The following is a 21,276-nucleotide window of genomic DNA, read 5'->3' as shown; positions in this document are numbered from 1 at the left end:
ACAGTGTTTGAAGCCTGTTCCCAAGTGTTTCTGTAAGTACAAGATAAATTCATTTTGATATCTCTGATTACTGATTCTCTGTGCATGTTTGTTTTCTTATTTGAGCAGAAAAAAGTCACATTAAACACTTTCTTGGATACTCTCATGTCTGATCCCCCACCACAGTGTCTAGTGTGGTTACCACTTCTTCATCGGCTGGCAAATGTTGAAAATGGTAAGTAAGAGCTGTTGCCACAAAAAAAAAAAGAGTTGCAGGAGTAACCTTGTGTGTGTGTGTGATGATTCTCTCACTCTATGGGTGATTTTGTAGGAGCTACTGTACTGGGTTCCTTGATTCCATGTGTTATTTTTACAGTCACTGGTAAAATATTTAAAGAATCCTGTTGGTCTTTCAGCCAGGAACGTGGCATAATTTTTGCTATGCTTGGGAAATTATCTTGATCATGTCCGCTCCTCCTGTGCTCTGGATAAGCAAAGAGTGACAAGACTTGATCCATTCACATACTCCAAGACCATAGCTTATATTAGCTATGACATATGGCAGTAGCGAAGGAACAGCTTGGCAGTTTCTGTTCATGCAATATTCTTGGCAGGAGAAGGCCAGTGCAGTAGAAAACACCAACCAAAAGGTTGAAGGATCTCCTCCTAAGCCTACACAGTTGGACAATATACTTTGAAAAGCAGCGAGGATGATCCAGATTCATACTTATCTTTTGCTTGTGGGGAGTATGAGGATTAACTGTGAGGTGTCTCTTTCTTCTCAAGGGTTTTCTTTATCCAAAATGAGTAGGTTACAGACATTAAAACAGGAAGGGCCTGTAAAGATCAGCTAATTTGATTATTGTGTGGTGCACTTTGTATGTCTCTGGATAGTAACATTTTTCAGACTTTCAGCTCCTTGACCACCTTGGGAAAAGTTCCCAGACTCACAATTGTGGAGTCCTTCAGCCAAACTCTTCATACACAATTTATGTAGGACACAGACAGTGTTGTCACACTGAATGTACAAGGGCAGAGCTAGAAAACCTGTACATCTCATTTCAGTGTGTGAGCAAATTGCACCCCACAAACTCTGTACAGCTCCTCATGTACTTCTGGAGGGTGTCTCAGCTCCAAAACAGCCTGCTTCTGCTGTCCAGAAAGACCAACACTGCCAATATTAATTAGAAAAAAAAAAAAGTCAAGACAAGAAATGCCTGTCTTGTTTAGCTGTACTTGTTCTTAATGTGGCATTTCTTGCTCATGATCATCAGGAGGCAATGATGCTGACAAGCATTATTCCAGTACTGTAAATCTAAAACAAGGAAGATTTAGAAGCAGAGGAAGGTTATAAAAAATGAAATGAAATGAAATGAAATGAAATGAAATGAAATGAAATGAAATGAAATGAAATAAAATAAATAAAAATATTGATTTTGGACTATAAATAGATTTTTAAAAATAATTTTCCAGCCCAATATTTTGCTTCTGGGGCTGCTGTGTAAGGGGCTTGTCGAATATTCCTGTGTTGTTGCTTCTTTGAAGGTTTGCTCCAGCATAACTGAAGCTGGCACAATGCAGGGAAAAAGAAGTGGGACGCAGGAGGCAGAACATATCATATATACTCACATATTTATAATGTATTTCCTACAAGTAAATGAGTCTGGAGAAAGTGGGGGCGGCTAGCCATTTTTTTATGATAACAGGAGAAAGAGGATTTTGTATGTGTTTTTATACTAAATCCCCATTCCACTTAAAGGCACAAGGCGGGGTGAGTTGACATCCCCAAGTCCTCCTCGGCTACAGAGCCAGCTGTCCATCCCACCGTCCTCCAGCTTTTGTCACCCACCATTTTCCGCAAGCCCTTGCCATCCGTCCCTGTTCCTCACCAGCTTTGCACTGTTTCCCAGCCTAGAGCACAAAGCCTTCCTGCTGTGAAGTTCTGGCAAGGAATTAAAATCCCGACACACTCAGACTGATCCAAATCCTCCCAGACTGAACCTAACGAGAGAAGAGCAGAAGGTGTCTGGGAAGAAGGAGCTGTGCAGTACCCTGTGGTAGATGTGACACATGGTACAGTAAGGGGAGAGGAACAGAGACAGCAGCAGTGTGAGGAAGGAGGTTCCAAATGTCATGGCTGGTGCCTTAGCGTGCTCAGTGACTTGAATCCTCATCGCTGCCTGCTCCTGAGAGGAACAGAGAGCAGGGCAAGGGACCGAGCTGGTCCCTTCAATGGCCACATTTCCAAACTAGGGCATCCAATGCCAAATGTATAACTCCCTGTGTAGGTACCTAAAAGTCATCAGCTGTACAGATGAGACAGAGGTAATTAAGGACAATTTATGCCTAAGGACATTTTTGTGCTTTGTATAACCAGACAGCAAGTCTTTTTCTGTGACTTTTTCTCTGGGGCACGTTGCTTTACCTCCTAACAGCACAGCAAAACTTTTGGCTTCCCCCAGCAATACAGCTTAAGGATGCAGGGGATTTTCCCATTTTCTCACGTTTCTTCTATGGGTTATTCTTTCAGATGCCATTTGAATGCATTTTCTGCTGCTGTGAGCAGGAGGTGCATGCATCTGTCCAAAAGTGATCAAGGGTTTGGGGCTCAATGTGTCAGGTGTTGTCTGTGGCTCAGGACAGCTTCATGGAGGGCTACACAAGTTTCCGTGGGTAGCTCTCCATGGGTCAAAGCTACAGACAGCATCTTACGCTGCAGACAGCTGCAAGCAAAGAGAGGATTTGCCCTTCTGTTCAGGGCTTTGTCTGTCAGCTTTTCCTTGGGGTTCCTCTGCTTTGGGTTAAAGCTCGGCGTCTCTCTCCTGCGCAGTCTTCCACCCCGTCGAGTGTTCCTACTGCCACAGCGAGAGCATGATGGGGTTTCGCTACCGCTGCCAGCAGTGTCACAATTACCAGCTCTGTCAGGACTGCTTCTGGAGAGGCCATGCCAGCGGTTCCCACAGCAACCAGCACCAAATGAAGGAGTACACGTCATGGGTAAGGGGAGGCTCGCGCCTCGCCGCGGGCAGCTTTGCCCCTCCGGTGGGAGCTCCCGGCAAGGGGTGGCTGACAGCCGGGCTGCCGGCGGGGAGCAGCCACCCTTGTCTGGGAAGCTGCACCCTTGGGAGCTGGTGGGAGAGCGCGGAGGTGGGAATGGTCTTTTCGGAGCGTGGATTTGGGGTGCCCGTGAAGGTCCGTGCTGCGGGGCAGCGCAGCGCCAGAGGGCTCGGAGCAGAGCGCCAGCCGCACAGTAAGTCCTCCCCTGCCCAAGGGACTCGTCCTTGGCTGTTTCTGTTTGAAATGCTGTTGGCTGCATGTAGGTGATGAGTACTTAACGCTCACTCATCAATATTTTCAGTCAAGTGGCTGCAGCATATGCATAGCATTTGGGATGGTCCTGGCACAGTAGATTTGAGTGTGGTCGCAGACTTAGATCCTTGGTAGTGCTTGCTTACTGTGGAGAAAAACACACTTCGACCTTTTCATTGCTAAAAAAAGTAATTCAGCACTTTTACTGAGCTGGCAGAGAAGTATCAGCAGCTGCATTAACGTTCTCAAAAGGACATCAGGTCTGGGGGCTACGCTCTCCATTGCTGGAGCAAAGTCCTAAGAGAAGCCCTTAGTCACTGAGCATCCCCATCCTTCAGGGTGAAAATCCAGAGACCAGCAGAGAAATCCTAACTGATCTTGAATACCAAAAAATATATATATAATTGTTATAAAAAAAAGAAAATTATGTGCGTAGCAACAACTCACATACATACAGTGCTTCCTGTGTATTTTTTAGCAAAGCTCTGAAACTTGACACTTTTAAAATAGCTGTCTTTCTGCCGGTGGAGCAGGCAAGGGTTAAATTTGATGTGATTTGCTCTGTATGCCAGTCACATGGCCCTGCACTGCCTCAGAGCAGATCTGGGTCTGTAAATGTTTTTGTGGGACCTAATTGCTGCTTGTTGCATAGACACAATGACTTGAGCTTAGTCTCTGAATAGGAGAGTGCCTGCTACCTAGCTCTGACTCCACTAATAGCAATCTGTGCTATAAAATCATTCTTGGCTGTAGCAAGGGAGCTGTAATTACAGGCAGGAAATCATTTTAAAACTTAAGATTTCTGCTCAACTGAAGACAAAACGTGACTACGTGCCTAGTGGCTTCAAATGTCTCGTTGTCAGAAACAAATGTTTTCCTTCAAGTCTGAAATTGCCTTTCTATAGCGTTCATTAGCACTCATTCAAAACAGGTTAGCATTATCCATAATGCATCTATACTGAGCTCCACATGCAGATTAAAGGTGTTCATATACACAGTGGAGTTCAAATGATCTGAATTCAGTGTGAAATTGCATTTACAATACGAGAGAAAAAGCCTGAACTTTACCTATTTAGGTGGGAATTCTGTAATTGAAATATTTCATTATTATCTTGATTACAGTAGTAACTTTATGTGGGATGTGTGTGCACATGTACAATATCACTCCTGCTAAGTTCTAAAAGCATTTTTAAATTTCAGCATACAGAGCTCTGTTTTGGGGGGAGTGTAAGGATCATCAGCCCCTGGTCTGAATGGCAGAGAAGCTGAAGCACAGAGACACAAATTGGATTCCCTGAGAATCTTTCACAAAGTCTAAAAGAGATTCTACATCTCCAAGCCCATCCTTACAAAGGCGTTCAACTGCGAAGAGTGCCCAAACAAAATTGGAAAGCAGAAGACTTTTTTTTTTAGACTCGTGTTGTTTGAACACTGGTGGGATTTGGGGCAGAAAAGCATGCTTTTCCTGCAAAGCCTCTCGGTGTTTCAGTGGGTGCAATTCTGGCCATGTTTGTGTCTGAAATTTCCCGGGCCCCGGTGCATTCCCCGGTGCAACAGGGGCTGCAGCAGCCACAGGAGCAGAAGAGGAGTTTTATAGCAACAGGGCGTGGAGCTGAGGAGGGAAGGAGAAAGAGAAAGAACCTAGCAGCTCTGTATCTGGCCCTCAGCTAGGAAGTTAATGGGGTCTCGTAGAGTATATCTATATGGACAGGCATAAACAGATTTGTTCTGCTCGCGACCCCAGCTGGTGAGGCACAAGCCAGCTCCAGCCTGGGGCAGCCACCTTTGTACTGCCCTACCTTCAGCATTACCTGAGCACAGCACTGTAGGAACCCATGGGGATTGCACCTGTCCATATAGATATACACCTAAAAAGCCTACTCTAAAGGCAGCTGAAGGTAAGAGCAATCTGTCCTCCGATCTGAACGGCTTGCCGTACTCTCGGGGTGGGAAGGGCCGGGGGGGATGTCAGCCATACCAGTGTAAGCAGTAGAGCTTGCTGTTGTTTTGTGCGTCCTACAGCAGAAACAGTATGCACCTTACTCGTCCACATTACCTCTACCTTCCTTGTTCCTCCCAGAAATCGCCTGCTAAGAAGCTAACTAATGCACTTAGCAAGTCTTTAAGCTGTGCTTCCAGCCGTGAACCTTTGCACCCAATGTTCCCTGACCAGCCTGAAAAACCTCTAAACCTGGCTCATATTGTGTAAGTATCTGTGTGCTGTAGAGAAAGTAAGCTTTGTTGTGGGAGTTGCGTACACCTAGCGTAGATGCTGTACCTCCGAACAAAACAGGAGGCGGCTGTGGCATTACCAAATTCACTGCATCTCCAGTGCATCTGCTGATAGAGATGTTTACTGTAAAAATGTGCTTCTGGTGTGACTGCACTTGAAAGTCAGTGAAGTATGTACGTAACATGGGACACAATGTTGATATATCCTTGTTCTCCTCAGAAGTAGGGAAGAGATATCCATGCAATTTCTTACAGTTTCAGCACTTTGGGATGTGTTTATGCTTAGAACATTAGTTTTGTCATCTACAGACACCGGACATCAGTGTGTCACAGGTATTGACACGAGGCACTAGAGACAAGTAAAGTCTGACCAATTTTGTTGAAATAAGTATCAGACTTGTCACTGACCTCAGGAGAGCTGTGACTTCACCTGACCCCAAAGACTAGCTGTGTGAGTCTGCATAAGTTGTGCCTTTAATTGCCAAGTCACTTGAAAGGGGCCTATTATCTTTACCTTTTGGTACCTTGAGAAATTATTTTTGGTGTAGTAGTTTGTGTCATTACTTTTTCTCTGCAGGAATCAAGAAACTTGAAGCAGAGAGAAAATGTGTATTTACAGGGTGGGAAGTCATCACTTCGGACTTTTTTTTCTCAAGGGTATCCACCGTCCATATTGGCAGTTGCTCAGATTTTCTCATTCATGAGTTTATCTTTGCTTCTTGGGTCCTAAAAAAAAAAATTTAAAGTTATATTTTCTAAATAATTCAGGAAACCAAGACATTGATTAGAAGAACGCCAAGAAAGCCACAAGAAATTAATGTGAAAAAATTATTCCAAAAATATTGTCTTTAAAGTGTTTCTCTTTAGAATGTTCTGCTGTATTTATTAAGAAAGGATCTCTCTTAACCACCTTCTTAGGGGCTCTGAGTGAAGCACTTCAGGCAGCAGCCATTACGATTGTATTTGCATACTGCATGTCTGTGTTAATGGCTACTGAAACTATTCCAATCTGTAATTACTACATGCATTTACATTAGTCACTACCGAATGCTTTTTATGCAGGATCTGTAAGGGTAAGCACGTGCTGGCCGTTGTGGGTTGTGTGGCACGCTGAAAGTTCATCTAACCTACCTGACATTCGAAGGATAAATCACGCTGATGGTCTTCCTCGAGTGGTTATAGCAATTTTCCAAGGCATAAAAGCACACTCTGCTTTTCAGACTGGAGGCTCCCGGGGTGGATATGTTGTGCCAAGCTGCTGTTGCATTCAGCTGTCGCTTAAAACCTGCGCACCTCCTTACAGAGGAGCTTGTTCTTTGGAGTGCACCAGCCAGGGGTGGATTTGCTGATTTGCTACCACGCTGCCCTGCGTGGTGTAAAACCCAGCTCCGCTGGGTGGATTTTGGCCACGCTTAGGGGAAATGGAAGGACAGGGACATGGAACTGAAACAAGCTTCTGCTCCCTGGTGGCTGGAGGCCCTCCGAGGCCTCGGGGTACATCAGAAGCAAACAGGTGGTAAAAGCTGGGCTACTGTGAGGGGACCGAGTGCGTTTAGGCAAGGCAAGAAAAAGAGAAGGTACCGTAACTGAGTAGGATCCATTCCAAATCTTTGCTGTGAAATTAATGCCTTCCTTCTTCGTAGCTCTATAGGCATAATTTAGAGTGATTGGATGTGAGAATGAGCCACCATCCATTTTGTTTTATGATAGGGTTTCTCTTTATCCGTAGATTGGCAATATAACTATATTGGCTATAATGGGACGTGAGTGAAAAACCTGTAAGTTGTGGAGGCAGCATGATCTACGGAATAATTCACATAAATTAACTGAGGGGAGAGAGATGCCACAGTACCTCATTGAGTACTTCTATCTTCTTGCCAATGTGATTTTTATTTTTAAACGTAATGGAAGTTGAGAGAAACAGCTCTGGGCGAGAATCCAGGCAAAAAGGTTTTTATACATGCATTTAATGGAAGAATTCTGGCAACAAAACCATATCCTTTTTTTAGTAGTTTCTTCCTTAAATGAGGACAAATACTCTCTGCATTACTATACTGCCTTTGCTTTTTATTGTTCTTACACTTTTGAGTAAAAGATTGGAGGATTTTTCTGTTTTACTGGTGCCACACAAAATTTTCAATTAAATTAAAAACACATCTCAGACTTATCTAAAGAAGTAGTCATCAATGTGTAGTTAATCTGACAGAGGAACTTCTGAGGGGTCATTTTGCCTTTCTGTACATAAGATTGGCAACAACAAAGACACACCAGACTGCAGAGACATGGCATGGCCAGAGCATCACAGAGGGATTTTCAAAGGCGTTCTGCTCTGGCCTGACTTCATTTCCATCTACATCAGTGGGAGCATTATTTTTTGACACTGGCATGAAGATTTTAGGCCAGCATGGAACACTTTGGAAAATTCCTGTTATTTAATTTGATTTATTACTGTGGGTATGTGTTATGCTATAGCACACATTAATTACATAGCATATTTAGGTAGTGTTAAGTGTTTTCTTCCTGCTTGAGGACAGTTGATTGGGTATCAACAGTTCATGTTTATCAGAAAGCTTAATGACTCACTTTCAGAAGTTTAGAAATAACCTCCGAATGATAGATGTTTACAGTCAATTGATAAGAGTTTGCTTTGCTTTGTCATAAAGTCTGCTGTTCTTGTTTTATCACATCACACAACTGTATAGGTGTGTTTGAACATCCACTTAATATTCATGTTAAACCTGAGGAATGTGACAGTGGGCATGAACCTTAAAGAATTTGACTTGGGAAAGCTCAAATTAGTTTTAATTAGTTTTAATAGTTTCTTGATACAAGAATTGACAAAAAAATGCTAAGCACAAAACTTTAGCCAAGCCTTGGAGTTTGTAGACATTTGTACACAAGAGTGACTCTGCATATATAAACATCATCAGTGCCCTATTATGTGTAGAGACTCACAATTTTTGCAGAATCAGGGTCATAAGAGTAGAGTTTGTCCAATGCTGTATTCAGACCACATATGTTGTATACTGACAATTTAATTAATTATGTCTTTTCCATTTCATTTTGGCTGCAAAAGAGATACTTGGTGAGTATTTTTCTTCTTTAGTACACTTGTTGGAGGAAAACAGCTTGAGAAATGTCTATGATCTCATCACTACCAATCCCTGACTTTTTATCAGCAACCAAATCCATAATTGTCTGTGTACACAGAGACATACTAAAAGGAAAGAGCTCTTCAAGGGTGTGAAAAACTTTCCCTTCCACCCAGCTTTTGATATAGAACTTAGGAAAGACATGAACCTGAAGTACATAAGTACATTTGCTGAAATTCATAGGTGCAGCATACCCACTGGGCAAAACAGAGCCCAAGCTCTGCCAAGAGGACACTCTCCCTGTCTCCTTCCTTGGGAGAACATTAGCCTCTCCTCCCTTCTCCTTTGGTGTCTAGGACTGCACAGCCCAGGATTGGACTCATCTTCAGAAGTCCTGGCTTCTGCCCAGTTAGTGTTTGAAGGTGTTCACTGGACACTGGTTGCATTGTGAATAGAAAAAAAAAGCAGCACAGCAGTAGTCACATGCAGTTAGTATGAACTGTTGCTCCTAAATAATTACCAGCCAACAAATCACCAGTTGCTTACACATTAAATAAGATTAGCTTCCAAGTATTCTCTCAAAGTTTATTTTCAAATCTCTATTTCAAGACTCATACTGCAATGACCTTTCCATTATCGTAAAAGTGGTTTGGCTCCAATTATGGCCTCATCCCAGCTCTTTCTAGCTTTGATGAAGCAGTCCACAAAAAATAATATTAAGCACTTTTCCATCCAGCAATCAGTGCGCAGAGCAAAAAGCGGTGTTTCCCAAATTCATGACTGACCAGATCTGCAGTTTTTCATGTGGGTCTGCAGGTACAGGCTAAAAGTGTGTTTTCATATAAATATGGAAAATCCTGCATCTTTCTATACCCTGATTTTAACTTCTTTAAAATCAGTGTGGTGGTTTCATGCTGAGAAATCCATCTGGACTTGCCAAAGAAGACATTTATGTTTGTTTCCTAACAGTAACGGAATAAGAAAGAAAATATATACTAATCAGTCACTTCTGTGCTGAGCTGGCTTTCCTCATTTCTTACAAAGAGTTTGAATGACCAATTGTCTTGTGCAATTAGAGCACAGTGAACTTTTTGCAGATGGCTACTATATTTTGGTTTGCACATATGCAAAACTGAGAAGACAAGAAAGATCTTCCACAGAGCTTAAAGGGGATATTAAACACCTTGAAACCTAGGCAGTTTGCAGTCTGTATTATATATGGCTTCAGGTTCTGCTCAGATTTAAAAACCCTGTGATTTTAGTATTTTATTTTTCGTTTTTTCCAAAGTGTCCGTATTTTTCGCCCAGTGTTGCATAAGAAGTCCATTAAGAAGGGAAACTTTCACTTTGATGGATATGGAAGCAAATATTATGCACAAAATGTTTTTTAAGACTAGACAATAAAAGAAAGGAGAGGAAATAATCCTTCTCATTTCATTTTTAGTAAGAGCAGGAAATAAAAAATGTAATAATAAACCCATTATTATTAATGGGACCTTTTAAACTAGATACTTATTTGAAATTTTGATTTGGGGGGTGATATCCCAGTTGAAAAGCTTTGCAGTTAAAGCAGTTTCATACTGCATGTATTTTATGGGACACTGAGGGGTATGGGGACACTGTGGTCACTGTGTGGATATGGTAGCATGGAGCTCAGCACCAGGGATAAATTTGTGAAAAGCTGTGCAATTTATTGGCAATGCAGACCTCCATGCTGCCACAGCTAACCTGCTACCAGTGCTCAACCTAGGAGGTTGAACACAGCAACTGCACCACAGACTACCAGCCTCTGGAAAGAAAAAAAAATTGCAGAGTAATTATTTGCCAAAGCAGGAAAAAAGTCAACTGAATTCCTTAAAATTCACCTCAAAGCACACAAAAGCAATATTTCCTTTCAGACCTAAGCAAGAGTATATTTTTATCAATTTCTGGTTAAAAACACTGCATCTTTAATTTGGATCCATCGCTACTTAAAGCAGAAGATGCCAGCAGTAATGTTACTTTAAACAAAAAAAAATACTCAATTCTCTGCAAATACTGTTGCTGATGGATGGTGTGGTGTTGTGTTTGTTTTTTTTTTGTACAACATTAATAGAGCTGGATATTTTGCCTTCTTCTAGGCCACCCCGACCTGTAACCAGCATGAATGACACACTCTTCTCCCACTCTGTTCCCTCAGGAAGTCCTTTTGCAAACAGAAGGTGAGTTGTTATCCTAATTTATGATAAATGACTGTATGAGGGTGGTAGAGATTTTTAGAGATTTTAACTCCCCCTCCCAGAAAAAAAAAATAAAAAATTAACAGACATGAACAGAGAAATGCGAAATGTCTTGGTTACTTCGGACTGATACCCTGATATCCAGATGGAAAGTTTGAGTAAAGGCACCCCAAACTCCTCAAGACAGAGCACAGAGCTTCAGTTCTTACTTGTACCCCTAAGTCCTACTACATGTGCTCAAATGCTACCTAGGCATCCACAGATAGAGGCTGAAAATGAGCTATATAAGCCTTATTGTAGATGTTGCAGCGCTGTGGGAGTAGAAACTGGGACATGCCATTGCCAGTAGGGAATGCCTGCTTCATATTGCAAGGTGTGATATGAACAAAGGGAAAATGCGTTTATACTCACAAGGTAGCAAGGCACCCTTCCTCCTGTTAAGCCATTCAGATTTTCTTTGAAGGTTACAAGTCTTGGAATATGGTGACCCATGAACAAACGAAACAGAAAAGAGTGGTCAGAAACATTAATCCCAACGAAAAGGTGCTTGCAGCTGAGCATGTACATTTTGGCTTAGTATTTTGGCTCACATGGCCAAAATATGTGTGTAACACTTGCTGGCTGTTTCACCCAATCTATGTAAGCCCACCAGTGTACATAGATGAGAAGGTGGCAGGAGAATAACTTCTTGCTATACTGGGGAAGAGTGATATGTCTTCCTTGGGTGCATTTTATTGCTTGGTCCTTGCTGTATTTGGCAGTGCTTCAGTGTTCCCAAATAACCAAACACAACCTCTGGGTATGCATGGCTACCTTTTTTAACACTGAAAACAAATCCTCAATGTACAACACTGAAATGTCAGAGTAAAGATGTTTTGCTACTGCTTTGATTTATGAACTTTGGTACTGGGAGCTATAAACTGTAAACTCCCATTGTTATCTTAGTGCAAGTGCTGCTGGGTACAGCATTTCTGAAATGCTTTTTGAGAGCCAGCCCCAGGGCAGCCCCCAAGACAAGATCTGCTGCCTGTACACACAGTGAAACTGCAAATCCAAATTCATTTCTACAGTTGGAGCGTGTGGGATTTTATGTGCTGGGACAAGGCATAACAATCTATTTGTGGCCTCTCCAAGACAGGTCTTTAAGAGCAATGCTCTTCTAGAGTATAGCTGTTGCTTCCCTTTGTGCCCAAGGAGTCCCTGTGCTCATTCAACAACAGTGTGCTTTGCCATGTAGGTTGAGAACCTGCAGGAATAATTGCAGCCCTATTTACTGGGCTACTTGGATTTTTTGGAGTACAAATAATTCCTGATAATTTTACTCTTGTCCCCATTGGTAATGCAGCTGACTGTCTAACTGTCAGGATTAAATGTAGATAATCCCTGGGCCATTAGAATTCCTTTCCGCCTAGAGGGAGAACTGATTGATGGAGAATCCTCTGAAGGCAGGAGACAGAACTCCACAACCATAGGTACCCGGACTAAGTGCATACTTTGACATCCTTATACAACAAAAGTTTCCATGATGCAGAACTAACCAGTTCTGGCTCTTTTAGAGCTAACAGTACCCTGATATGTAAAATGATTCTGTATAATAAAAGCTATTGTAACTTTTGTTTCATTGCACTAACAGGATTTTAAGAGCTTCACAGCTTATTCTCATGTTTATTCTCAACTCTTTTAAATTTAAATTGCATCTTGTTATTAAAAAAAAAAAGCACAACTTACAAGCCATAAAGTCATTGTTCTTTCTAAGTAGTTGTAAATCACATTTATTGTAATGAATCCACTCTGAACACCATACTCTCTGCGCATACTTTTTGGGGTATTAACAAGGTTTCATTGTTTGAATCATTCAGGTTACTTGGGGGTATAAATGTAGCCAGTCCTGTGGCTGATGAGCATTCTCTTATAAAGCTGTATGTAAATCAGCTTCACAACAACTCACGGTCAGTATGAGAGCACTAACCCACTAATTGCCATAGTTCTGTAGCTCAAGCACTAAATCATTAGCAATTCTGCTAAATTACTAAAGATACTCTTTAAGGAAAGCTCTGGCGGGCTAGAGGATTTGTGTGGCTCTAATTAGTCTTTTGATTAGACTTCCTGCTGGCTGTGGGCTTTGCCAACTTTTCTTGCTTGTGCTCAGCACAAATCTTTCATTTTACCTTTTCACATAGGATTAATATTACGCATCTGGAGGAAGTTGGAAACATTGTTTTTGAAAACCAAAAAATGGCACCTCTATGTTTTCATCTTCAGCGCATGGCTTCCCGGTTGCATTCTTGACAGAGGCATGAAAGAGGCTCGCACAAGAGTCTGGAAACGATTCCCAGTCTCACGGCCAGCCTGCCCTCCCTTTTCCACGGCTCTTGATGCTGGTGGTTGCCAGTCTGCAGTTAGCGTCACTTGCCAATAACCTTCCTGAAATCACTTTGCTTTGCTTCTCAAAATGGCCACAGAAAAGGCAGATCTAAACTCTTCTGTAGCTAACGAAGACCTAGCATTTACTTAGAGAGCTCCAGATGTGACCAGTGCCTCTAGCTGATGCACTCTTCTCCCAGCACTCTCTTTCGTCTTAGTGACCTGCAGGAGGAGACGAATTCGTTCTGCATAAAATATTCACTGCTGGATAAGAGCAGTTCCACTTTTTTTTCTTCCTTTTTTACCATGTAGTGTAATGACCTTTCTTTTTTTCGTCTTTGATTAGTCCATGAGCATTAGCTATAATTCAGTAAGAAAGTACTGAGACCAAGGTACTTTTCTCCTAAATGCCAAGTTCTTCAATCTGTATTAGACTAATAACAATATCTTCATTCATTTTTGTAGGTTTTACTATTATTATTGCCCTGAGGAAATCAGGCCTCATTAGTGGAAGCCCATCCTCTCATACATCAGAGAAACACACTTTGACAGCCTTGTTTGCAATTCTGCTGATTTTATATTAAATGCTCGGTGATTCACATTATGCTAAGAATTGTATAAACTCAGGGTAAAATTTCTAGCTGAATGTAATCAAGAGTAAGAGCTCTGCTGGCTGTGTTTTCACTGCAGACAACTTATTAAAGATTACTTTAATGTGTGTTGCAATCTAGTTCATAGGTTTCAGATAGTTTTACAGAAAGTTTTTATGTAATTAGAATGTTTATGCAGAAGAGAATTGGCACAGACTGTCATTTGTAGCATTCCCATGGTACTTATTTAAGATAGTTTTGTTCACATAGGGGCCTTACCATTCACAACCAGTTTCTTCCTGTAGCAGGAAATGCTGAATTCAGCACATCGAGTCATCCTGCTGCTGGAAGTGAACATGGTGTCATATGTACAGCAAAGCACTGTCTTCATTTCTGGATTCATGGGTAAAACAGGGAAATGAACTAGGGAGAGGAAGAATCTTATTAAGAAAAAGATCTTTAATAACTAGTAAATATAATGAGTTGTGGGGAACGGCTGGAAGGAGATTGAACATGATATGTTATTTGCAGTTTAATTGAGTCTGAAGCACCAATTTTGGGTGGATATGCAATTATTACAAAGCTCAAAGGAAGTCAGATTTAGGCTTTCCTCAAAGTGCTTCTTAGTTTCTTCAAGTCACTTCAGAATGACAGTCCCTTTAAAATTAATGCTTACTTAGTTTGAGCCATCATGTCCATAAATGAGCTTTAATGAGAAGTTTGGCATAACAATTACAAATACCTTTCTTTAAAATATATATAGTGTGCAAATTAATATCAACAATATACTGTGCTCAGCTGGCTCTTTTATTCCTCTCTGTACAACGCAAGAACAAATTAAAAGTACTCAGAAAAGAAGAAACAAAAAATCACTGATCTTTTCCCAAATACCAGATCACAGCCATTTGTTGTGATGACAGCTAATATGCAATTAAAACCACAAGTCCTGATTTGTTTTTACTGGAGCTAATATTCAGTTTTTAATCTCACATTTATTTTTCTGTTGTCTGATTACCTAGAGGGCAGCAGAACAAGGGAATGTTGCTGTAGAGTAGGCATTGCCCTTGTAAACCCAATGAACTGGATGTGTTATGCCAAAACAAGTTAATTTAGCATTATAGAAACTTCTGTCTAGTCAAGAAGAATAACTCTGTGCCCAGCTAAATTAACATTTTCTTCCTTATTCAGATTCTTTTGTTCACCAACTACAGTCTATCACTACCACAGTAACGGATACAACCTCTTCCTCTCTCTTAATAACTGTCTCCTTTAAACTACTGAATTACAGGCTTTAAGGTGGGATAAGATGAAACAGAATGGCTTTTCTTGCATTTTTTCAGTGCCCCCTCACAGTTAGTATGTTTAGTTCTTCTAAAGGTGTAATCAACTAGAATAAATGGAGTGACACAGCACATTCTGATGAACCTGAAATGACTCGGTAATTCTGTAGTAGATAGAAAGAATACACTATGTTATCAAATGCCCATAACCAATGAGAAATTGAGTCTTATTTAACGATGAGTCAGAATAAATGGTGCCTTTTTTGAATTCCAAATAAAACCTAAAAAGATTTGGATATTCTGCCTGGGCATACAGCGCTGAGCAATTAGGCTAAATTTCTGGACAGTAACTAACTTTGGAGGAAAACGTACTGGTTGCTGCTGCTGTCCATGTTTCTTTGGCTAAGGAGTATTGTAGACTTGAACTGTGTGTTGCCTTTGCATGTTGTTTTCACAAAAAAATGAGAATCCTCCTTGCATTTTACTGACCAGTATTCTGCCTGCTAAAGGAAGGGTTAATATCTGGTTGTTTCAGTAGTCAGGTAGGCTCTAAAAGACGGCGTATATAACATTTGCAGCAAAATTGTTGGGTCTGCATCATTGTAGACATCTGCTCCGAGCTGGAGGTTTTCTGTCTTAGGCTGGATGGGAAAGCATTCTTCGGCAGCTCACTTTAACAGGAATGTGACTTTAAAAGATATGTTCCAGTCTGTAGGATCCAGAGAAGTTCACTGTGGCCAGAACAATCTCTGTACTATTGGCTGTATTTTGGGGAATTTATGGACAACAAATATGGAGATAACTGTTGGCTCTTCCGAAGGAAGTAACATTGAAGGTGGAAACAGGGACAAAGATTGAAAGGATTATGCAAGTGACAGCTTAAACTTGGTATCCAAAGATACTAAAATTATGAAAGAATTGGTAAGAACCTGGACGTTAATAAACAGATGAGAAATAGCCATCGTGGATTTGTCAAGAAAAATTATGTCAAACCAAACTAATGTACTTCTTTGGTGGATAACTGGTCCAGTGGGTAGAAAAGATGCAGCAGATATACAGCTTGACCTTAAAAAGGCTTTTGACATAGTCCCAGATGACACAGAAGTACCCGAAGGAAATAAGGGCTAGGGAAAATTAGTATAAGGTCAATGCACAAGTGGTTGAAAATCAGTAATTAAATTTTCAAAAGTTTGCTGTCATTCTAGAAGGACATATCAGCTGGAATTCTTGAAGTCTATCCTAAGTCAGACACTAAGCACTATTTCTTGTAATGACCTCGTCGGAGCAGTAGAGTGAGTGTATGCAATTTGTAGATGGCACAAAGGTTGAAACAGTTATGGGAAGGAGTGCTTGGAGAGCAGTTCCTAAATTAAAAAATGAGCTCAATTGCAATGGTAGTAATTGATGTCCAAATGATCTGAAATCAGTTAGAGGAAACACAGTAATTATAAGTGCTATAGCAAGGAAGCAAATAATCAAATAAAAGATGGAGCGTAATTGGATGGACAGAAATATTTTTACAGAGGACCAAGCAGTTGCAGTGAACCACAAACTAATTGGAGTCAGCATTATGACTGTTAGAGTGCGTCTGACTCTGGGACACCATGTGGAAATCCATTAAAACTCATTACCCAGAGGAGAAGGCATCTGCCTGGAGGTTTACACCCAGTGCAGGGCACGATATTGGAACAAATATGTTAGTCAGCTTGGCAGAGTCCAGAGGAGACACTCGAATATCAAAAAAATCTTAGAAAACCTGACTCATAAGAAAAGGTTGAAACATGCTAGTACATTTTATCTACTAAGAAGGAAATGGAGGTGAGAAACAATAGCACTTGTGAAGTTTGCTTGCCGGTCCCTCCACCCTAATTCTGTTGCTTCTGGAGCATAGGAGAGCTTACACCTGGAAGTGGGGACATTACACCGCACTGTTGGAAAGCAAAACATGAAATCTACCACGTGGTCTTCAGTCTCCAATTATGGCAACTAATTTATCTTCATTTAAGAATGGAATGCTGCATTTTTTTTGGCTGGTATGGCACGTCCTGTATCCCTTTAGTGCATTTTCTTTCTGTCACTGGGAAGAAAACACAGTGAGACATATCCTTATATATGGCTTGGGGCATGCTTATCTGCATGGATGTTGCTTCTGTAGAAGCACGACACATGTAAATAGCATGCTGATGGACATAGAAATGTGAAGCAAGCTTTTTTTTTCTGTGTTGTATTGCATTTCATTGAGCTATCGTTCAGATTTATTACAAAACAATAGGGCTTGGGATCTTATAACACCTTTTGGTGCCATCCTTTTCAGAACCCTCAGTAAGGTTGATAACCTCAATGAGGTTGATAGCCTCAACCTTTCTGAACCCTCAGTAAGGCTGATAACCTCAACCTTATTGAACCCTCAAACCTTATTGAATCTCCCGAAGTAGGGAGAGAATGGCACACACCCAATCTTAGTGAATTCTTTGTTTGTCTTAATATAAAAGTTTTTGCTCTTCAGTCCATCAGAGCCACATCTGCTCAGATTTATTGCGCATCACATTTATACAGCATCATCTGCCTATACACACACACATCTGGATATACAGGTGCATGCATGCTCACACACAGGTCTTTTGATCAAAGGTATTTACAGTATCAGTAGCCAAACCAAAAAATAAATAATTTTAAAAAGCAAGAAAGTAAAATATATTTCTGTTTTGCTTTGTTGTTTTTTTAACCAGAAATGCTGCACCAAGAAAGAAAAGCTAACCTTTAAATTTCTCTGCTTTTAGCCAGTATTATCTTAAGAAATTATTGACATGGATATTTTTGTATTGGGAAAGATGCAGTTACTGCAATCCACTAAATACTGTAGTTAGGAAAAAAAAGTGGCATTATGCAATTGGACAAATGGGATTTGATGAACTACAAATTATTTAAATCAACAGAAGAACAGTACTTCGAAAAACAAAATTGGTGTATCCTATCATTGGATGTAAATAAGAAGACTTCCATAAATTTTTGAGATTACTTTATGGCAGATTCAGAGAAAAGCAATTTAGCTGTTATGGGAAAGCTGAAGTCTGCATTTCAGGTGATGTGTACATCAGACTCCTCATGGAAACGGCACAAGCCTTCAGCTCTCCATTTGTGAGAGAAGCACGTTTTATTTGTCTTTTCTGTAGTGAAGGCTTTATAGTTTGCTTTTGGAGAACAGGAGAGAAAACTAATTCTCGATATCACATTTCCGAAGTTTTATAACATTTATTTAAAAGTTCTATTTTTTATTTTTATTTTTATTAAGTCCAGACCTCTTGAATGAGTTTCGCCAAACTCTGTTCTGTACTGAATTTCAGACATCAGTGTTTACCCTCTTCTTAGTTTTCCTGTCTTACTAACTAGCTCTCCTTACAAGAATACTGAAGTAGAGCAGAGCAAACTGCTGGCTAGGGCTGCTCCAGCTTTCTTGAAAGGCAAAGGGTAAGTTAAATAGAGAGTATGTTCATAGCTTGCACTAACACAGCTAAAACAAAACTTTTCCTCTATTCCCTCTGCTTTTAATATATTACATAGATATCTTTCCTCAGATAATTCTAATAACCAATTAACCCTGTGAGCTAAGTAGGGCGTGTTTAAATATATATATGTACACCTGGATGTGAGGTCTTGATCAGACACTTCCAAGCACTTCCAGCTTGTGATTTCACTATGTTAATTGTGTGTAACATAGATATATTTGATGTATATGCGCTATAAATAGTATACTGAAGCAATTAGAGCTGACCTCACAATCTGCTTTATTTTAAAATAAATGGTACTGTATAGCCCCAGTCCCTAGCCTGATCTGGCATCTCCCTGATTTCCATGGCTGGCTCTGTAACTGAGTTGTATTCAACCATCCTAAGCCATTAAATATTTAATATGTAAATTACAACAATAACAAAATAATTTCTGCACTTTTTTTTTTTCTAAGAGCATTTAATTATTCGTTCCTAAATTCTCATTTCATAATCTTACTTGCTCCTGCTTTCTCTGTTTATTTCCCTCTGTCTGTCCGGACCGCACCCTCTCTCCCCCCGACCCTGTTCCAGGTTACAGTACAGCCTCGATGTTGCAGACAGGCTGGCCGATGAACATGTACTCATTGGGTTGTATGTCAACATGCTGCAGAGCAACCCCGCACGGTTAGTGCAGGTTTGGCACCTTTGGGGAACCCAAGAAAGGGACATTGGTTGGCCACGAGCTCTCCCCGCTTCCTTGTGGCTGCACGTTATGCAGCTCTCTATGAGCACTAACCTAAAGGGAATGCGTATGCGTGTGGGGTATGTCCTCCCAGAGCTGGCAATCGCTGTTATTCCCTCTAATGATGCTAAATAGCAAGGTATTGCAAAGAAGCACTTAGTTAAAGAGTGACTATACAAATCGGTTTGGGATGCCACACACCAGTCAGTGCAGGTCTTGTCGACGGCACAGAGATGTTCACGCAGTGATGACTGACAAGTCTGTATTTTCAAGGAATAATTGCTGAGGTGGTATATAATTTGTAGCTTCATCGTACCTTGAAAGTAAAAAATGATAATAGTATGTAAATAATGATAATAATAGGAATTTGCTTACTAGCCTAGTGAAGGAAGGAGATCATTTACTTATGTCAAGCATTGTTTTTACATCTACCTGACTTCTGCACTGCTTGCATCTTGTATACATATTTGCCCTTATCTTTTATTCAAATTCAGGTATGACAGGTTTTAAAATGGGTGTCTTGAGCATAGTTCATTATTTCTGCTGGAGGGAATATGGAGCTTTGCCTACTAAACCTATGCGCTGTCCTAACACTGGTGGAAGATGGCATCGCAGCAGGCCATCCCGTGGAGGGGTTGTACTGGGTCACCTCTTCAAGTGCAAGAAAACTCTAACCCTGGCAGCCCTGTACCAGAGAGATGGTCAGCAGTGCAGAAAACGTGGCGCTGAACAGAAAAATGCAGGATATTTCTGATGAAACTACGCTCATGCGGGTTTTTTTTACACATAATGTGCCCTTCAGTTTCCCCTACTGCTACTGCAGAGTATTTCCCAGGTCAGAAGAACCTCTACATATACTCTTAGAGAAGGCAACAAGCCAGCTTCTTTAGGGAAGGTGAATGCAGTGGTTCTCTGCAGTCTTACAAAACTCACTTTTGTGTGTAGCTGCAGTTGGAAATGGTGGTAATTTGCCATGTAGCTGTGCGCAGTGGAGAGAAGATTCTGCTTTTATTGTTCTGGATCTGCTTCTCTACTCTGCAGCCCACTGGAATTTGCCAGTGGGGGAAAAAAAGGCAAACTGGTTCTTAAAGAGAAAAATAAAAAACACTTCTTCAAAACAAAAACATTTTGAAGGGGAATTTCATTCTTGGAGCAGTGCTTCCAGAAAGCAGGCTTTAATAATATTTACAGGGTACCTGTGGAAACAAGCTACTGGGAGTGTGTGTTTAGACCAGTCCTTGCCCAGTCATGACTGAAGAGGACAGGAGGACAGTACCATTAGGTCCAGTTTGACAGGAGGAAGAAAATGTGGCCCTGCCAACCGTGAGTGACCTACTCAATATGGGCATTCATGAGGCTAGCATAGACTGGACCTGGTTTACAGTCATTTTTGGTGGTGGGCTACTAATGCTATAGCTGTGACTGATTTAGCCTCAGTGAGGACCACCAGTTAGACCCCTTTGTGAATGCTAAGGCTCATCTTTACCATCTCCATCCTCTAAATTTTATCCAATATAGTACACGTTCCTTCAAGCACTTGGGCCAACCTCACCAAGTCACAGGACATTTGTATTCAAATATGCACATAAAATTTATGCGCCATAACATCCTTCAAATGTCATGTTTTTGAGGGATGAATGAAGAGTGACTGATAATAGCCTTAATTGTTTAAATAACTGATGCAAAGTATGGTACATAACATCTGATTACTGACTTTAAATCACTGTAGCCACAGCTTCCTTAACTAGAAACAATCTCAATCATTTATATGAGATACCAATTAGATTTTGACAGAAGCATAACTGAGAGGGACAGCAGTCTTAGTCACGCATCAAACCATGTTGCACTGTCACTTTCTGCTTAGCTGCAGCAAGACTAGTAAAAGGAATGGTTATGTTTTGGTAAAGACAGGAAGAACAAACAAAATGTTGTCATCCTGAAGCTCCTTTGTGAAGCTGGTTTCCAGGAGGGGTAGGCGAGG

General features: G+C 40.9%; 1 protein-coding gene across 21 annotated transcripts in view; it reads left to right on the top strand.

The window, feature by feature from the left end:
- The window catches only part of DTNA (dystrobrevin alpha), a 225,294-nt gene that overhangs the window by 169,410 nt on the left and 34,608 nt on the right, over positions 1-21,276 (top strand). For 10 of the 21 annotated variants that reach the window (XM_083823444.1, XM_083823445.1, XM_083823459.1 and 7 more), the window contains 4 exons: positions 109-214; positions 2,810-2,976; positions 5,369-5,493; positions 10,733-10,813. In XM_083823444.1, the coding sequence (XP_083679570.1) occupies positions 109-214; positions 2,810-2,976; positions 5,369-5,493; positions 10,733-10,813 (479 nt within the window). The other 11 variants (XM_083823443.1, XM_083823454.1, XM_083823442.1 and 8 more) reach the window with 4 other exon arrangements.

This window comes from Anser anser (assembly GCF_964211835.1).
Source record: "Anser anser genome assembly, chromosome: 2".
NCBI lineage: Eukaryota > Metazoa > Chordata > Aves > Anseriformes > Anatidae > Anser > Anser anser.
The sequence above is the reverse complement of the archived record's forward strand: the minus strand, read 5'-3'. Positions and strand labels throughout refer to the sequence as shown.